The sequence below is a fragment of the Herpailurus yagouaroundi genome, unplaced genomic scaffold (genome assembly GCF_014898765.1).
Source record: "Herpailurus yagouaroundi ecotype Mexico unplaced genomic scaffold, PumYag 194, whole genome shotgun sequence".
Taxonomy (NCBI): domain Eukaryota; kingdom Metazoa; phylum Chordata; class Mammalia; order Carnivora; family Felidae; genus Herpailurus; species Herpailurus yagouaroundi.
In genome coordinates, this window is record NW_024412425.1 from 4051146 (window position 1) to 4065134 (window position 13989).

Here is a 13989-nt window from a genome sequence, read left to right on the forward strand (position 1 = left end):
GGGCCGGTGTGGGACCTGGCGGGGGGGTGTGGGGCGGCGCAGGCCGGGGGCTGGGGCGGGGCCGGGGGCGGGGCGCGCGGGGCGGGGCCGCGCGCGGACAGACTGACACGCGGACGGACTGACGCCCGCTTGGGCCCCTCACCACCATGGTAGCGTAGCCTCCTCAGGCGCCGGCCGCGCTCGGCCCGTCGCTCGTCGTCCTCGTCGCCGCTGCCGCCGCCATGGCGACACAAAGGGGAGGGCGCGAGCCGCGCGCGGGCGGCTGCAGGCCCCGCCCCTAACGGCTGCCCGTGGCTCCGGCGCGCGCCCCACGGAGGCGGGGCAGTGGGGACGCGGCGCCGCTTTTCATTGGCTCCTCCCTTGGCCTTAGGCTGACTCCCCGCCCACCTAGCGGCTTGTCATTGGCTTGGGTTTTGGTCCCATCCCTGGCTCGGCCTCTTCGGTCCCGCCCCGCGAAGTTTGACAGCGCCGCGCCCATGACTGCTTTTCATTGGCTGTCATTGCCCTCCTGAGACACACCCCCAGGTTCTTTATGCTTTGCTTCCAACACTTCTAACACTAAGCCCTGGGCTCTCCCCTTAGTCCATTCTCAGTGACCACTCCTTTGACACTGTTTTCCCCCTTCTGACACTCTTAATTGGATTCTTCCATGGCCTCAGGGCTTTTCTCCACCCCCAAGTAGCTTTTCAAGGTCTCAATCCTCTAGCTCCAGCTTTGTCAGTTGACCCTGACACCGCCCACAGAATACTGAGGACATTTGCCCATGGATGGTTTTCACTGGCTCAGATACCCTGCCTGGGACATAATATTTGCCCTTCCCACATTGTCCTTACCTCCTCCTCTACTGTTTCTTACAGGCCGGCCTCCGGCTCTGACTCCTTTTTCATGGGACCTGGTTTAGCCCTCAATGCAGAACATGACCAGGTCTCCTATAAAGCCAATCCCAATCTTTCCGCCTCTAACTTGAGCCAGGTCCAGAAAACACTATAACAATGCTGTTTCCAAGAAGACTTTCACTGGTCATGTTCTCAACAGGGCCCCTCACCTCAGAAAGTACAGCTTTGATTCATTCTCTCATTCATTCAAAAACTAATCACTTAATTTGTGGCTACGTCAGTATTCAAAGGAAGGGAAAATATATCCTGCCTACATGGAGCAGAGATAAACTGTCCCCAATGGTGCTGTGTCCAAATATCTGACTCACAGAATCCATGAACATAACAAAATGATCGCATTATGTCACTAAGGCTTGGAGATGAGTTAAAATCCAGCGATAGTAATTAGGATAGTCTTTTGTCAACTAGTTAATTCCTACCTGTCTCACCTTGAACGTAACTTCCTCAGAAATCCTCTTTATATCTAAAGAGCTATTTCCTTCTTTTTTATTTCATTTAATTGTGTGGTTTGTTCAAAAAGGCTGAAGACAAATATATGCCATGTCTATGACATACAGAAGCTACTTTTAATAGAACATATCCTATCCTCCCTCTTTAATAAATACAGATATCAACATAATCCTGATCATACATTCGCCAACATTTTATTATGAAAACTTTCTAACATACAGCAAAGTTGAACAATTTTACAGTTTACACCCATAGATCCACCACTTAGATCCTACAGTAAAATTAACATTTTACTGTATTTGCTTTATCTCAATTCACTTATTACTCTATTCATCCTGTTTCATTAATCTTACTATTTTTTTGGATGTATTTCAAAATAAATTATAGGCATTGGTATACTGTCCCCTAAACACTTCAGCATGCATATCTTTAACTAGAGTTCAATATTTATTTTTGAGGTAAACTTCACATACAATGACATTCAGAAATTTCACTGAATTTTGACAAGTGCATACACCTGTGTAACCAAAATCCCTCTCCAGCATGGCAACTGGACTTTTTACATGGAAGTCCAGGGCTCCAAAGCATACAAAAGGAGGGGGAGATCAGGGGGATACTGTATCATCTTGGCTAATTTGGTTTAGAAAGTTAAAGCAGTATCATTTCCTCTGCATTCTATTTGTTGAGGCAGTCACAAAGTTTTATCCAGTTTCAAGGAGAAGGGACATAGAATCTACTTTTTGATGGGAAGTGTGTCAAATAATTTGCAGACAAAACAATAGGTTTTTCAATAGTCCAGGTGCCATAGCTTAGGCTGGGGTGAGGGCAGTGGAAGAATAAGGGGTTAAATTCCGGATAGATTTTAAAGGAATTGCTAGCCAAATTGACTGACTGTGGGGTGGGGGAAAGAGAGGAGTCAGGAATGGCCACATGGTTTTTGGCCTGGGCAACTAGAATAGAGCACAGGAAAACCAGAGTGGCAAGTTAGGGGGAAGATTGAGAGCTCAGTTTAAGACCTGTGAACTTTGAGACGGTAGGCATTGGCATGGAAATGGTGAGGAATGGAGCAGGTAGCGGAATACAGGAACCTGAGGTTCAGTGGCCCGGTCTAGGGTGAAGATTGAAATTTGGGGACTATTAGAATAGAGATGGGCTAGAGATGCCTGAGAATGAGTACAGATAGTTAAAGGCAAGGACCTGGGACATGCTAAGGTGACAGGTTGGAGCAATGACAAGGTGTGACCAGAGAGGTGAGGAGTGGGGTGGGGCATTGGAAGGGTAAGGAGGAGGTGTTTCAGGGAGGGAGGTATCAGCACACTAAATGCTGCTTCTGGCTCAAGCAGGGTGTGGACTGAGGATTGACCATTGCCCAGCACTCTGATGACCCCCATTAGTTTCATACCCAAAGGACAGCCCTTTGGTCTCGGCTGAGACAGGAGGATCCACTCTGAGTTGAGAGTCAGCTAAGGTAAGTCCAGTCTTGCCTGAAATCTGTCCTGGAACCCCTCCCTGTCCTGACCTCAGAGAGGATTCCTCAGAGAGGAAACCAGAAGAGATTTTGTGCCAATGGTCAGGAACTAGAGTGGGGTGGGGCAGGGCAGAGGTACCTCGGATAGGGGGAGGGAGGAAGCCATTTCTCTTAATTAGCACGACTCTTAGCCTTTCCAGAACAACTCTCAGAGAAACTAAGTAACTTGAAAAAAATATTTTATTGGGAAAAATACAATTTGTATAATTCAGCGTCGTCTGGTCTCAAGAGAAGCTCCTTCCTTTTGCAGTCGCCTCTCTGGGGACCTGGAAGGTGATCTGGTTGGAGGAGACCAAGTCGCTTGGTCTTCAGTGTGGTCCAGTAAAAGCGATAACTGCGCGGCCACTTTCCTGCAAAAAATCCGGGGTTGTAGAAGCTGAGGTGGTTATGTGCTCAGGATTGGGGTCTGGGGTTGTGGATGGCTCTGGGAAAGGCGTGTTGTAGATCCTGGTGATGGTCACCTTTTTTGCAGCCTCAGCTCGGCCCTCTTAACTCTTAGCACCTGCAGTACAGGGTCGTCCTGGAACTCGCTGCCGTCAGAGTCTAGGGGAAACAGAGGGAGCGCCAAGAGGTTGACTCGTGGGGTGCTGGACTACTATCCAGATCTGGGCAGCCACGCACATCAGCTCACCCTCTGCAGCCTCTAGAAGTCGGGCGGCCTGGCAGAGCAGATCTGAGGAGGCGTGGTCAGCAGCGGACGGGGGCGTAGCCACCGCCTCCAGAGACCCCGCCCTGAAGGAAGGGGGCGGGGCCTCGATGCAAGCGGACACCTCCTTAGCTGGAGGGGGCGGGACTCTGGGTTTCAGATACCCAGCTTCAGCCAAGGGAGTGTCTTTGTCCTTCTTCGGCTCCGACATCGCTAGGGGGAGCTTGGCCTTGGCAATCCGAGACTCTGCTTTAGACCGACTAGGCGGGGTCTGTTCTTTGGGAAAATGGGATCCAGATAGAGGGGGTGTAACCTTGGTTTGGGGCTGTGTGGCCTTGACTTTCTGAGATTCAGTCTCTGCCAGAGGTGGGCCCTCAAGGTGAGGGGGCGTGTCCTCCAGGCTGTCCGGGAAAAGCCGCGCGGCTACTACCTGGCCCAGGGCGCCTCTGAGTTGCAGGCCAGGACCCTCGTCAGCTGCCGTGACTCTCCCAGCGGACTCGCGGCGCCGGGCTCTGCCACTCCCTGGCTTGGGGCCCTGCTTCTCAGGCTGGGCGGGGCAGCTTGGTGCAAGAGCCTGCGGATCCTGGGGGGCGGCTGGGGGCGGGGAGGTGGAGGCTGAAGGTGCCGCGGTGGAGGCCTGGGGCATCGGAGTGGAACCCGGAGGCGCAGGGGTAGAGGCGAAGGGAGTGGGAGCAATGGCCCCGAGAGGTACCCAGGGACCAGGCTGCGGGGCCCAGAAGAACCCATGGGGGTTGGGGCCCCAAAAGATGTGTGGAGAGAACCCTGGCGGAATAGGAGGCCTCTCCATATAGAAGGCCTCCAGGGGACCAGGCCGGGTTACACCGCTCCAAAGTGGGACGCAATTAGGCTGGGTTCCCAAGGAAGCAAGGGACTCTGCAGGGGCAGCGGGAGCTTGTCGACAAACAGGGACAGGGACCTGAGATAAAGAGAAAGGGTAGAGGGGTCCTCAGTGGCCTCCAGGCTCCTCTTTCCTCCAGCTCTCCTTAGCATCCCTCCCTCCAGCCCCCTCAAGCTCCTCCCTCCCCCATCTCACTGGAGTGGTGAGGGCAGGAGTCTGGGGTAGCACCCAGGTTCCATCACCCTGCCCTCCTCGAGCCCTGTCAAGCTTCCGCCGCTGCCGCCACTGGTATAGAATGTCATCCTCTGGACGCAAGGGTGCCTGGGAGGAGATCGGGGCTGGAGCAGGGATGGGGGCATGTGCTGGTGTTCCTGTGGGGTAAGCAGAGAGGGGCTAGGGTGATGAGCAAACCAAGGACAGTCTGTTTATATACCTTTTAACGGTACCAGAAAGTTATTCAGACAAGCTCTCCAGATAATGTCCCAACTCCTCATCCAAATAGGAAGTGAGAAAAGAAGCAGAGTCAGGGATAGAGCACTCCTGGGCTTCTCAAGCTGCCATCATACACTTCTTTATTCATCAGCAAGTATTTATTGAGCTCTTACTTTGTGCCTGGACATTATGGATACAGCAGTAAACAAGACAGATGCTCCAGAATCTGCCTTCTTCTCCCCCCCCCCCCTTTTTTTTTTAAGTTTTTTAGACATTCATTTTTGAGAGGGTGGGGAGGGGCAGAGAGAGAGGAAGACATAGAATCCAAAGCAGGCTCCAGACTCTGAGCTGTCAGCACAGAGCCTGACGTGGGGCTTGAACTCATGAACTGTGAGATGATGATGCCCAAAGTCGGACGTTTGACCAACTGAGCCACCCAGGGGCCCTTCACTTCTCCCCCTCTTTACTGCCCTTACCTGGGGCCAACCCAACAGGAACCTTTTCTCTTGTTTCTCTACTTCTGTCCTCCCAATCTATTTACCCTGCAGCCAGAGAGAGCCTGGGAACACCTGAGTCAGATCAGGGCCCTCCTGGATTAGAACCCTCCCCAGGCTGCACCTGTCCTGGTAAAAAGCAAAAGTCTGTGCATTTGTGGTTCCCACTGCCTGTCATGTTGTTCCCTCCTGTATGTACAGGGTTCAGCCCCTCAAATCCTTCCAATCTTTGCTCAGTATCACCTTCGTAGTGAGGTCTTCCCTGGCTACCCTATTTAAAACCACAACAACCCCCAGCATTACCACTCCCAATCCTCTTTCTTGTTCCATTTTTCTCCTTAGTACTTTTCACACTCTAACATACTCAGTATGGCACTTCTTTGTTTATGTATCTCTGGCAGCTACACAAGGGCAGTGATTATTTCTGTCTGACCATTCTCATATCCCCAGTGTCAAGAACAAGGCCTGGTGCCACCAGTATCTGTGGTATAAATGCCAAATGAACTGATTCTATTGAACTGCAGTGCCCAGATCCGTGCTAGAGATACCGCAGTGACTAAGGGTAAGGCCACTGGTTGTCCTCAGTTCAGTGGGGCAAATGGACATGGATATCATTCCGATCATTCAGAGCATAACTTCATCAATAATGATCAGTAGGGCTACCATTGTCTCTTAAAAGACCTGTCATTTGATGTTGCACAGAGAAGGGGGGGTGTCACCCTGGATCTCTCTCCCTCACTCCCCTCTATATCCTGTGACTCTACTTCCAAACCTGGCCACTTCCCTCTACTCTGCTCCTCAGGCTCTGGCCCAAGTGAAACTACCAGCATCTCTCACTAGGGGGTCAACAGCAGCCAGAGGGAGTCTGTTAATCCCCAACTTAGATCACATCCTTTCCCTGCTCAGAATCCTCCATGGCTCCCTAGTACTAAGATCATGACCAAATGCCTCCTGTGCCTACCTGGCCCAATGTAATCTGACTCCTGCCAATCTCTTCCACCTTACCCCACACTACTCTCACCCCCCGCATCCCTTGCCTTTTCTAGTCCATTGTCTGTACCATGTTCCCTCCCACCTCAGGTCCTGAGTACATGCTAGAGGGCTACTGTCTCCACCATCATTGTTCAAGTCTCCGGTTAGATAGCCCCTCTTCCCCGGAGGCCTTCTGTGACTTCCCAGCATCACAACCATCGCATGGCCTTCATTTCTGCTTACATTTCACTTTTGTTTGTGGGGTTATATAGCTATTTTCTGCCCTACACTGACTATATTATGAGGACCATGAAGGTGGGACCATGTATGGTTGGTTCACTGTGGAATCGCCAAGCCCACTCACAGGGCCTCATCCACAACAGGTATTCAATGTTTTTTGTGTTTTTTTTTTTTTTTTTAACACTTACTTTTGAGAGACAGAGCATGAACAAGGGAGGGGTAGGCAGAGAGAGAGACACACAGAATCTGAAGCAAGCTCCAGGCTCCAAGCTGTCAGCACAGAGCCTGATGCGGGGTTTGAATCCACAAACCATGGGATCATGACCTGAACTGAACTCGGATGCTTAACTGAACCACCATCTAAAAACCATCAATGTTTTTTAGATGAAAGAATGAATACATTTCTGCAGAACAACTCATGAAGTACATGCTAGTTTTACCCCCATTTTACAGATGAGAAAACTGAGGCTTAGGAAGGAAAGGTGAATAAAAGGTGAGGTGAAGCTGAAAAGGAGTAAAGAATCAGACAAGGATGCAGGGTCACGCACCAGGCACGAACGCCTGTCTGTTCACTGTGCCTGCCTGTCCCCGCTCACTTAAGCCCCATGAGACACGGAGAGCATCTGTTCTGTGCACCACGGCATCATCCCAGGACCTGGGCATGGAGTAACAGTAACAACAATGATGACAGTAGTAACCCAGGTCCTTCATCCCACCTCTGAAGTCTGAAAATTTCAGACGGCAGAAATGGAGAGTTCAACAAGTTTGCATGCTTTAGCAGAGTCACATGATGTGACTAGCACTGCCAGGGGGCTGGGTCAGTACACCAGACTCAAACACATTAGCATTTCGCTGAACAACACGAAATTGCCAATATTCAACCACCTTTTACTTACAAAGACAGAGATTTTCATGTGGTTCAATGTAACACAACCATAGCAAAAATTGTACGACTAGTCACCCTAAATGAAATACACAGAGATCATAAACAGCCTTCATATTCTTTAGGTCAGATTTTGCATCAAATCAGGTATGGTGCCAAATTAGCAAAGAGCTAATTTCCGATTTTGGACATCTGTGTTCAGAACTGCAAACGGGATGCAGGGAGAGAGCCTGCCATACTAATGATAGGTACTGTTCACAGACCGGCTGTAAGCGCACCCTGCATTCACCGACTCATTTATTACCCCTGTTTTAAAGCTGCAGAAACAGAGGGGCCCAGAAAGGTCCCAGGTGACACAGCTGGTAAATGTCAGAGCTGGGATTCACATCCAGACTGCCCTCAATCGTGGCCTCAGAACTTACCGTGTGCCTTGGGGTCAGAGCCCTTGCTGGAGTCAGGGGTGAAGGTCATGGAGAAGGGAGAGAGGCCATCAGAGCTGACGGGGCATGAGGAGCCGCTGGCATCGCTAGGGCTGAGTGAGGAGGAGGAGACTGAGGCCTTGCTGTAGGGAGAAAGCAGAAGTGAGGCAACAGAGGTCTCAGAGGCAGTGGGCTGGGCCCGGAGCTGTAGGAGTGGGGACGATGAGGGCAGGGAAGGCACCTGCGTTTGAGCAGCCTGGCAGCTCTGCTCTGCAGGCTCAGCGTCTCCAGGTCCAGCAGGGGTGAGTTCCACGTGCTGAGGCTCTGTGAGGTGACAGGGGTCAGAGGCCAGCCCCCACCTCAAAGGGTGCTAGGAAAGGGGCTCTGGACAGAGGGCCCGAAGTCCAGTCTGCACTCCACCTGGTACCCTCACATGCTGGCTTAGAATCTGCTCCTCCTCCTCAGGGAAGGGGGACCCAGTGTTCCTCTGTGGATCCATCCCCGCCCCTCCGCGCCTCCCCCTCCCCCCCTTGTAGTCATTGTTGTGGGAGAAGGGTTGACCTCACCTTCCTGACCAAGACTGGCTAATCGCAACAATCTGTCCTCTGGTTCCACATGATTGGCTCAAAGATGAACGAATGAGAGTAAGCCCTGGTGCTCTGGAAGGAACTATTGCAAAATCCTCCTCTTTCCGCTAAACTAACTATGTAAGTTAGAAACCTAGAGCGAACTAAGGCTATCTTCGTGACTTCACGGGGAAAGCCTGCCTGAGATTGAACCCAACAAAGAGGAACAGAGATTCAAGAGAGTTGAGTTCCTCTTAATACTGTCCAAACACCTGGATCCAGCCATGCCTGAGAGCATATACATTTGGATTTCTTGATCGCATTAGCCAACGAATCCTTCTTTTTTGTTTAAGCTTCCTTCAACTGGGATGGACTCTAAGTCTATCCCAGGGCTGGAGCTGTCAGTTCAGGTACAGAGGGAAGGAAGTGGATGAGGATGTCACCTGCTTCATTTCCTGAAGGGGGGCCACAGCCTTAGCCTGAGATGTGCTCGTCACCTTGGCAAGAGTTGAGACTGCTATGTCGGGTCTTCCTTCTGGTTCACTGGCTCCTGCTGAGAAGCCCCAGTTGACTTTGGTGGGGTATGAGGAATGTCTGCTGGGGACATTGATCAGGAAAGGTTTTCAGCTGGGAGTGGATGGGACTGAAGCAGGTACCTGCTGCAAGTCGACTGTTGGTGTCTGGAGATTCAGGCCGCAGCCACCAAAAGTCAGCTGGGCCTGCAGGCTGGCGTTCCTCTCTGCTTGTAGGCTGAGCCTGGCGGAACCGGTTTATGTACCTATGAGCATCAGAGAATGGGAGGTGGGTGAACGAGTGGAGCCAAATAATAATGACAATAACAGTCACAATAGTGACGTTTATCAAGTACCATGGAAGTACCTACTACTTGTCCCTCAACATCTGTTCTCCTTTCTTATATAATAATGCAATATTATATAGGACTATATAAGACTGGACAGGTCTTCTACAGGTATATTTATCAGGGATCCTTACAGTTTTATGGTCATGTAACTGGATTCTTGACCAACAGGGTATGAGGAGATGTGATTCTGGAAAGTGGATGTGGCTGGGAGCCATTTTGGTCCATAAAGGAAAGAGCAACAGCCTAGTGATGGGAGGCAACAAGATAGAAGGAAACTGTGTTGTGTCCCTGACATCTCAACTAGGGGCTGCCGTATCAGCCCTGGCTGCTTCTACCTGGACTGTTAGGTGAGGGAGAAGTAAATGTTCTCTTGATTAAGCCCCAATTAATTTGGTACTCTTTATTAAAGCAGCTGAACTTGTAGCATACAAATCCAAGTACTCACTATGTTATAGTACTTGTTATAGAAGCTTTATAGACAGTAACTCGTTGAAAGCTTAAGACAGCCCTAGGGGGATATATGCTATTAATATCCCAATTTACAGATTGAGGCCCAGATTGGAGGGTAAGTGACAGAGCTAGGATTTGAACCCAGGCAGCCTAGCTCCAGAGCACTTAATAACACACATGAAGTGTGGTTCTAAAAGTGCTGCATTAACAACTCTGGTTATGATGATTATTATGGGATGCCTGCCCCCTCCTGACCCAAACCCTTCTTTCCCTCCAGGGCTCCTGGTACTTACTTGGCCACCACGGACTCCCGGCTGTCAACCAGGGTGGGTGTTGGGGAGGCTCCCTTCTGTTCTTCAGTGGTGCTACGTGGGGAAGGGGTCTCTGAGCTGGATGGCCAGGACTCTTCAAACAGCTCAGAGGAGTTGAGACCTGTGGCCAGAGCCTTAGGAACTTTGGGGAGCTTGGACTTCTGGGACCTGGACAGGCTCAGGGTCTAAGATATGGAGATGGGGAGAAGAAAGTGAGGGCTGAAGGGTCATCCCTGTAGGGGAACGAAGACACACACGAAGCGTGTCTCAGTCCAGAGGGGAGGAAACACATCCTACAATGGCAACAACTCAGTGATTGGGGCTATGACAGGGGATCCAGGTGACAGAGGACTGAGTAAGGGCAGAGCTGTAGGGAGGGCAGGAGGGACTGTCTCTTAATTTCCTACCCCTATCTCTCATCACATGTCCTCCTTCCCTCTAGTCACTCCCTCACCACTGGGCTCACATACAGCACTCTCTATGGGGTGTCCTCACCTTGGGGTGCCAGGTCTGGCTTCGGGATGGCCAGTAGTGGCTTTGATCCAGGGGAGTATCCTCAAAGGGGCTGTCTCCGACTGAGAAAACTGGCAGACTGCAAGGGGAGAGTAAGGCTGCAAGCGGAGCATGGTCAGTGCAGCCCTGTTAGGGGGTTGTGGGGTGGAGTCGGGTTGCAAGGTTGGAAGAGGAGGGCAGAACCAGATTACAATTCCCATAGATTCCTGGAAGAGATGAACTATAATTCCCATGAAGTGCCACTGCACATTCAAGATAATGATACTAGAGGCTCGATTCCCATCAGCCCTTGAAGCAGTCTCAGAAAACCAAGGAACTGCTAACTGGTGGCTCTTAACCCTAATCCAATCTAGGAGACTTTAAAAAATACAGATGTGAGGTCCTCAGCCCAGGCCAAAAGAATCATAATATCTGGAAGGTGGCTGGGCATCTGTATCTCTTTTGCATCATCCGTGACTTCGGCTCAGGTCATGATCTCACAGTTTGTGAATTCGAGCCCCAAGACGGTCTCTGTGCTGACAGCTCAGAGCCTGGAGCCTGCTTCCGATTCTTTGTCGCCCCCGCCCTCCCCTGCTCATGCTGTCTTTCTCTCTCAAAAATAATAAATAAAACATTATAAAAGAAAAGAAGAGAAAAGAAAAGAAACAAGCCTAAAACTTATCACTGTACATTTCCCATAAGTCCTTGGGACACTGAGGAGAAAACAGTAAATGGACTACAGTCCCCGTAACTGGGCTCCGCCTTAAGCAAGAAAGGTCAAAACCAACACCCATAGGAGTCTGGGGGGAAATTTTAAAATTAAAACATTTAATTTCCAAGAGGGCACTGGGCATCTTTAGAGGAAAATGAAAAGTCCTGGGGCCACTTAGAAAGCGGAACATAAAACGCTACGGGACCCCCGAGATGATGAAGTCCAAGGCTGGAGCAGCCAAAGGATGTGGGGCATCTTGGGAGTTGTAGTTCCAATGCGGTTGAGAAAGAGACTCCGGACCCTAGCAAATCTGACCCAAGGCTGTGTTAATCTCACTCTAGGTCCTCCCCAGGCCTCCTGTGGTCCCCGGGAAGGATCGCTCACCTGCGGTCCATCCCACAGCTACCTGGGCGCTTCCGCCTGCTAAGCTCCTTCACTGGGCTGACCCCGCGCACAGCTTGGTCGCTTAGCAATGCCTTGTCAGGCCCGCCCCTTTCTGGGAGTGCCGACGCTAAAGAGAGCGGCCTCCAAAGCGACCAATGATGGAGAGGAAAATAAAAGTAATTGGAAAGGGGCCAAAGGGAGATGTCTCACAACTGGCTGTATTGTCGGTCTGACTTGAGAGAGCATGTTTGATTGGAGAATCGTAGCGTGCGGCAGTAATTGGCAAGGCTGTGGACCAATGGAAAGGATCTGAGGGTGAGCTCGCGGTTAGGAAGAGTTCCAAAGTACACTAGCTATCCAGCGGGATGTTCTAGCCACGCCCCCTTTTGCTGCAGAAATGGACTCCAATATAACTACCGCTTTTCGCGTTGCAGAGCAATTAGAGAATCCGTCCCCTCTCTAACCAAAGCCCCTTCATCCGTCGGACCAGCCAACCGGTCCCGCGGGGTCATTAACCACTTCTGTCTTGCTGCAGGAGCAGCTGGTTGCACCAAGTGCCAGGCCTGGGCTGCTAGCCGAAATGGTGGGATCAAAATGAGCTATTTCGGGCCCGGCGCGCGGCCCCTGGGGGGCCAGCCTGGACTGTTCGTGCCCGCGCCCTCTGGCTGCTGCTCACCTGGCAGACCCCACTACCCTGGGCACCCGAGGCTGAGTCAGAGGCCCAGAATTAGGCCTGGCTTGCCGGGGGGCTGGGCCCAAGGCCCTGTTGAGATGGGAGTAGGGTCTGTTTTGTGTCCTCCTGACAGCCTGGCTGGCTATCACATTCCCTGTACCCAAGAATCTGCTCCTAAGACCGCCATCTACGTCATCCCCGGAGCTGCCTGCGGGGCGGGAATGGATTAAAGGGACTGCGAACCGCGCGGTGGCCCTGGGTCCCAAATACCGTGCTGTTCTACCTACTCGGCAAGGCTGCGCCTCCTCAGCCTTAGTTTCCCCTTTGGGAAATTGGGGGATCACCTCTGGCATCCAGCAGGCGCTTAATAAATGGCCAAGTCATTGTTGGGCTTTCTAAATAAGGCTCTATTAATGGCCGGCGCTGGCCGCGGTCCCAGTGTCCCCGGGCGGCCCGCCGAGGGGCGGACACAAGGCGTACTATAAGAGCTGCTGCCGCGCACGCAGGGGCACTGCGGAGCCTAGGGGCGGCGGCGAAGCAGGATGGAGATCCCCGTGCCTGTGCAGCCGTCTTGGCTGCGCCGCGCCTCGGCCCCTTTGCCCGGGCGCCTCTTCGACCAGCGCTTCGGCGAGGGGCTGCTGGAAGCCGAGCTGGCTGCGCTCTGCCCCGCCACGCTGGCCCCCTACTACCTGCGCGCACCCAGCGTGGCGCTGCCTGCCGCCCAGGTGCCAGGCCTGGGGGAGGGCGGTAACCCGGCCACTTCCAAGGCTTGGGGCCCCGGTCATCCTGGGGGGGGGGAGGGTGAGGCAGGCTTGCCCCCTGACTTTGAGCGGGGTGGAAAGTCCGGACACTCAGAGGGTCTTCTAGAGTTGCCGGAGTATGGAATCTTAGCGGTCGGATTACTGAAGGGGGTGGGAGGTCCCTGACCCTCTGAGGAGGGGCTCAGCTCTGAGGGGCTGGAATGGCTGAGTCACTGATAGGGTGCGGCGGTCACTCCGAGGGGGAGCGTTGGTGGCTGAAGGAGACCGGTGATCCGGGGAAAAGGGGGCGCTCAGTCATTCTGAAGGGGGCGTGTGGGTTCCCAGGGACTCCTGAGGGGAAGGAATGTTTTGTCATTTTCGGGGAAGAGTTTGGAGACTGTATGTGGTGTCCCTCTGTCTCGAGACAGAGGAAGGGTCCTGTGACTTGAGAAAGGGGGCCCTGGCCACTCGGGGAAGTGGAGGATGAATACTGGTAACTGTTGAGGGCGTAAGCGGCCCCGTGACTCCAGTGGGAGGGTAAAGAGAAGACTCTGGAGGCTGGGGGAAGAGGCATCTTGGCAATTTCTGGTGGTGGTGGGGAAGGGGTACAATAAGGGCACCAGGAGTTCTGAGAGGAAGGGGGCTGGGGACTCAGTGTCCAAAGGATACGCTGGCTATGGGTCCTTGACACTGGGGGAGGGGGCAGGGTTACCCTGTGAGAGCCGAGGTCCCTGACTTTGCACAAGAGGGCCTCATCAGTCTGTGTGAGAGGAAAATCTGTGATTACAGGGGGAGGGGTGATCCCAGCTATTCCGGGTGAAGACATCCTTTGGGGCTAGGAGTGGGAAGGGAGACTGCCCAGTTCCGGAGGCCTGGGGCAGGGGCAGCCCCGGAACGGGCGGGGGGAGGGGCCTTGCTGGGCCCTGGGAGCCTCCCCCCCCCCCCCCCGCCCGCGGCCCCCCCCCCCCCCCCCCCCCCCC

At 52.7% G+C, this 13989-nt stretch overlaps 3 protein-coding genes across 9 annotated transcripts in view; 1 reads left to right on the forward strand and 2 right to left on the reverse strand.

The window, feature by feature from the left end:
* ARHGAP33 (Rho GTPase activating protein 33) overlaps nt 1-269 on the reverse strand; it is a 13023-nt gene extending 12754 nt beyond the window's left edge. For both annotated transcript variants that reach the window (XM_040446069.1, XM_040446067.1), the window contains exon 1: nt 143-269. In XM_040446069.1, the coding sequence (XP_040302003.1) occupies nt 143-148 (6 nt within the window). In that variant the 5' untranslated portion in view covers nt 149-269. The remainder of the gene's footprint in view (nt 1-142) is intronic.
* Nucleotides 270-3036: 2767 nt separating this feature from the next.
* Nucleotides 3037-11711, reverse strand: PROSER3 (proline and serine rich 3). Of its 6 annotated transcripts, none has more exons than XM_040446075.1 (11): nt 11597-11711; nt 10504-10600; nt 9991-10193; nt 9042-9163; nt 8883-8935; nt 8061-8143; nt 7823-7962; nt 4575-4750; nt 3506-4457; nt 3336-3417; nt 3037-3224 (listed from the first exon to the last, which is right to left on the reverse strand). In XM_040446075.1, exons 1-11 carry the CDS (start codon nt 11605-11607, stop codon nt 3083-3085), a joined length of 2061 nt encoding a protein of 686 aa, XP_040302009.1. In that variant the 5' UTR covers nt 11608-11711; the 3' UTR covers nt 3037-3082. The 6 variants fall into 6 exon arrangements, with proteins under 6 accessions (XP_040302009.1, XP_040302006.1, XP_040302008.1 ...); XM_040446072.1 differs by having other exon boundaries at nt 8829-8935; XM_040446074.1 differs by having other exon boundaries at nt 8883-8938.
* A 1054-nt stretch (nt 11712-12765) lies between these two features.
* Nucleotides 12766-13989, forward strand: part of HSPB6 (heat shock protein family B (small) member 6) — a 2725-nt gene continuing 1501 nt past the window's right edge. The window contains exon 1 of the mRNA XM_040446085.1: nt 12766-12994. Coding sequence (XP_040302019.1) covers nt 12812-12994 — 183 coding nt within the window. The 5' untranslated portion in view covers nt 12766-12811. The remainder of the gene's footprint in view (nt 12995-13989) is intronic.

What these genes read in the sequence shown, in the direction of transcription:
- PROSER3 (XM_040446070.1), bottom strand. An exon ending in GCCAGACCTGGCACCCCAAG is followed by an intron (nt 10,194 to 10,503) that starts GTGAGGACACCC and finishes TCCATATCTTAG; the next exon opens with ACCCTGAGCCTGTCCAGGTC. An exon ending in CCCTTCAGGAAATGAAGCAG is followed by an intron (nt 8,144 to 8,828) that starts GTGACATCCTCA and finishes GTCACCTCACAG; the next exon opens with AGCCTCAGCACGTGGAACTC.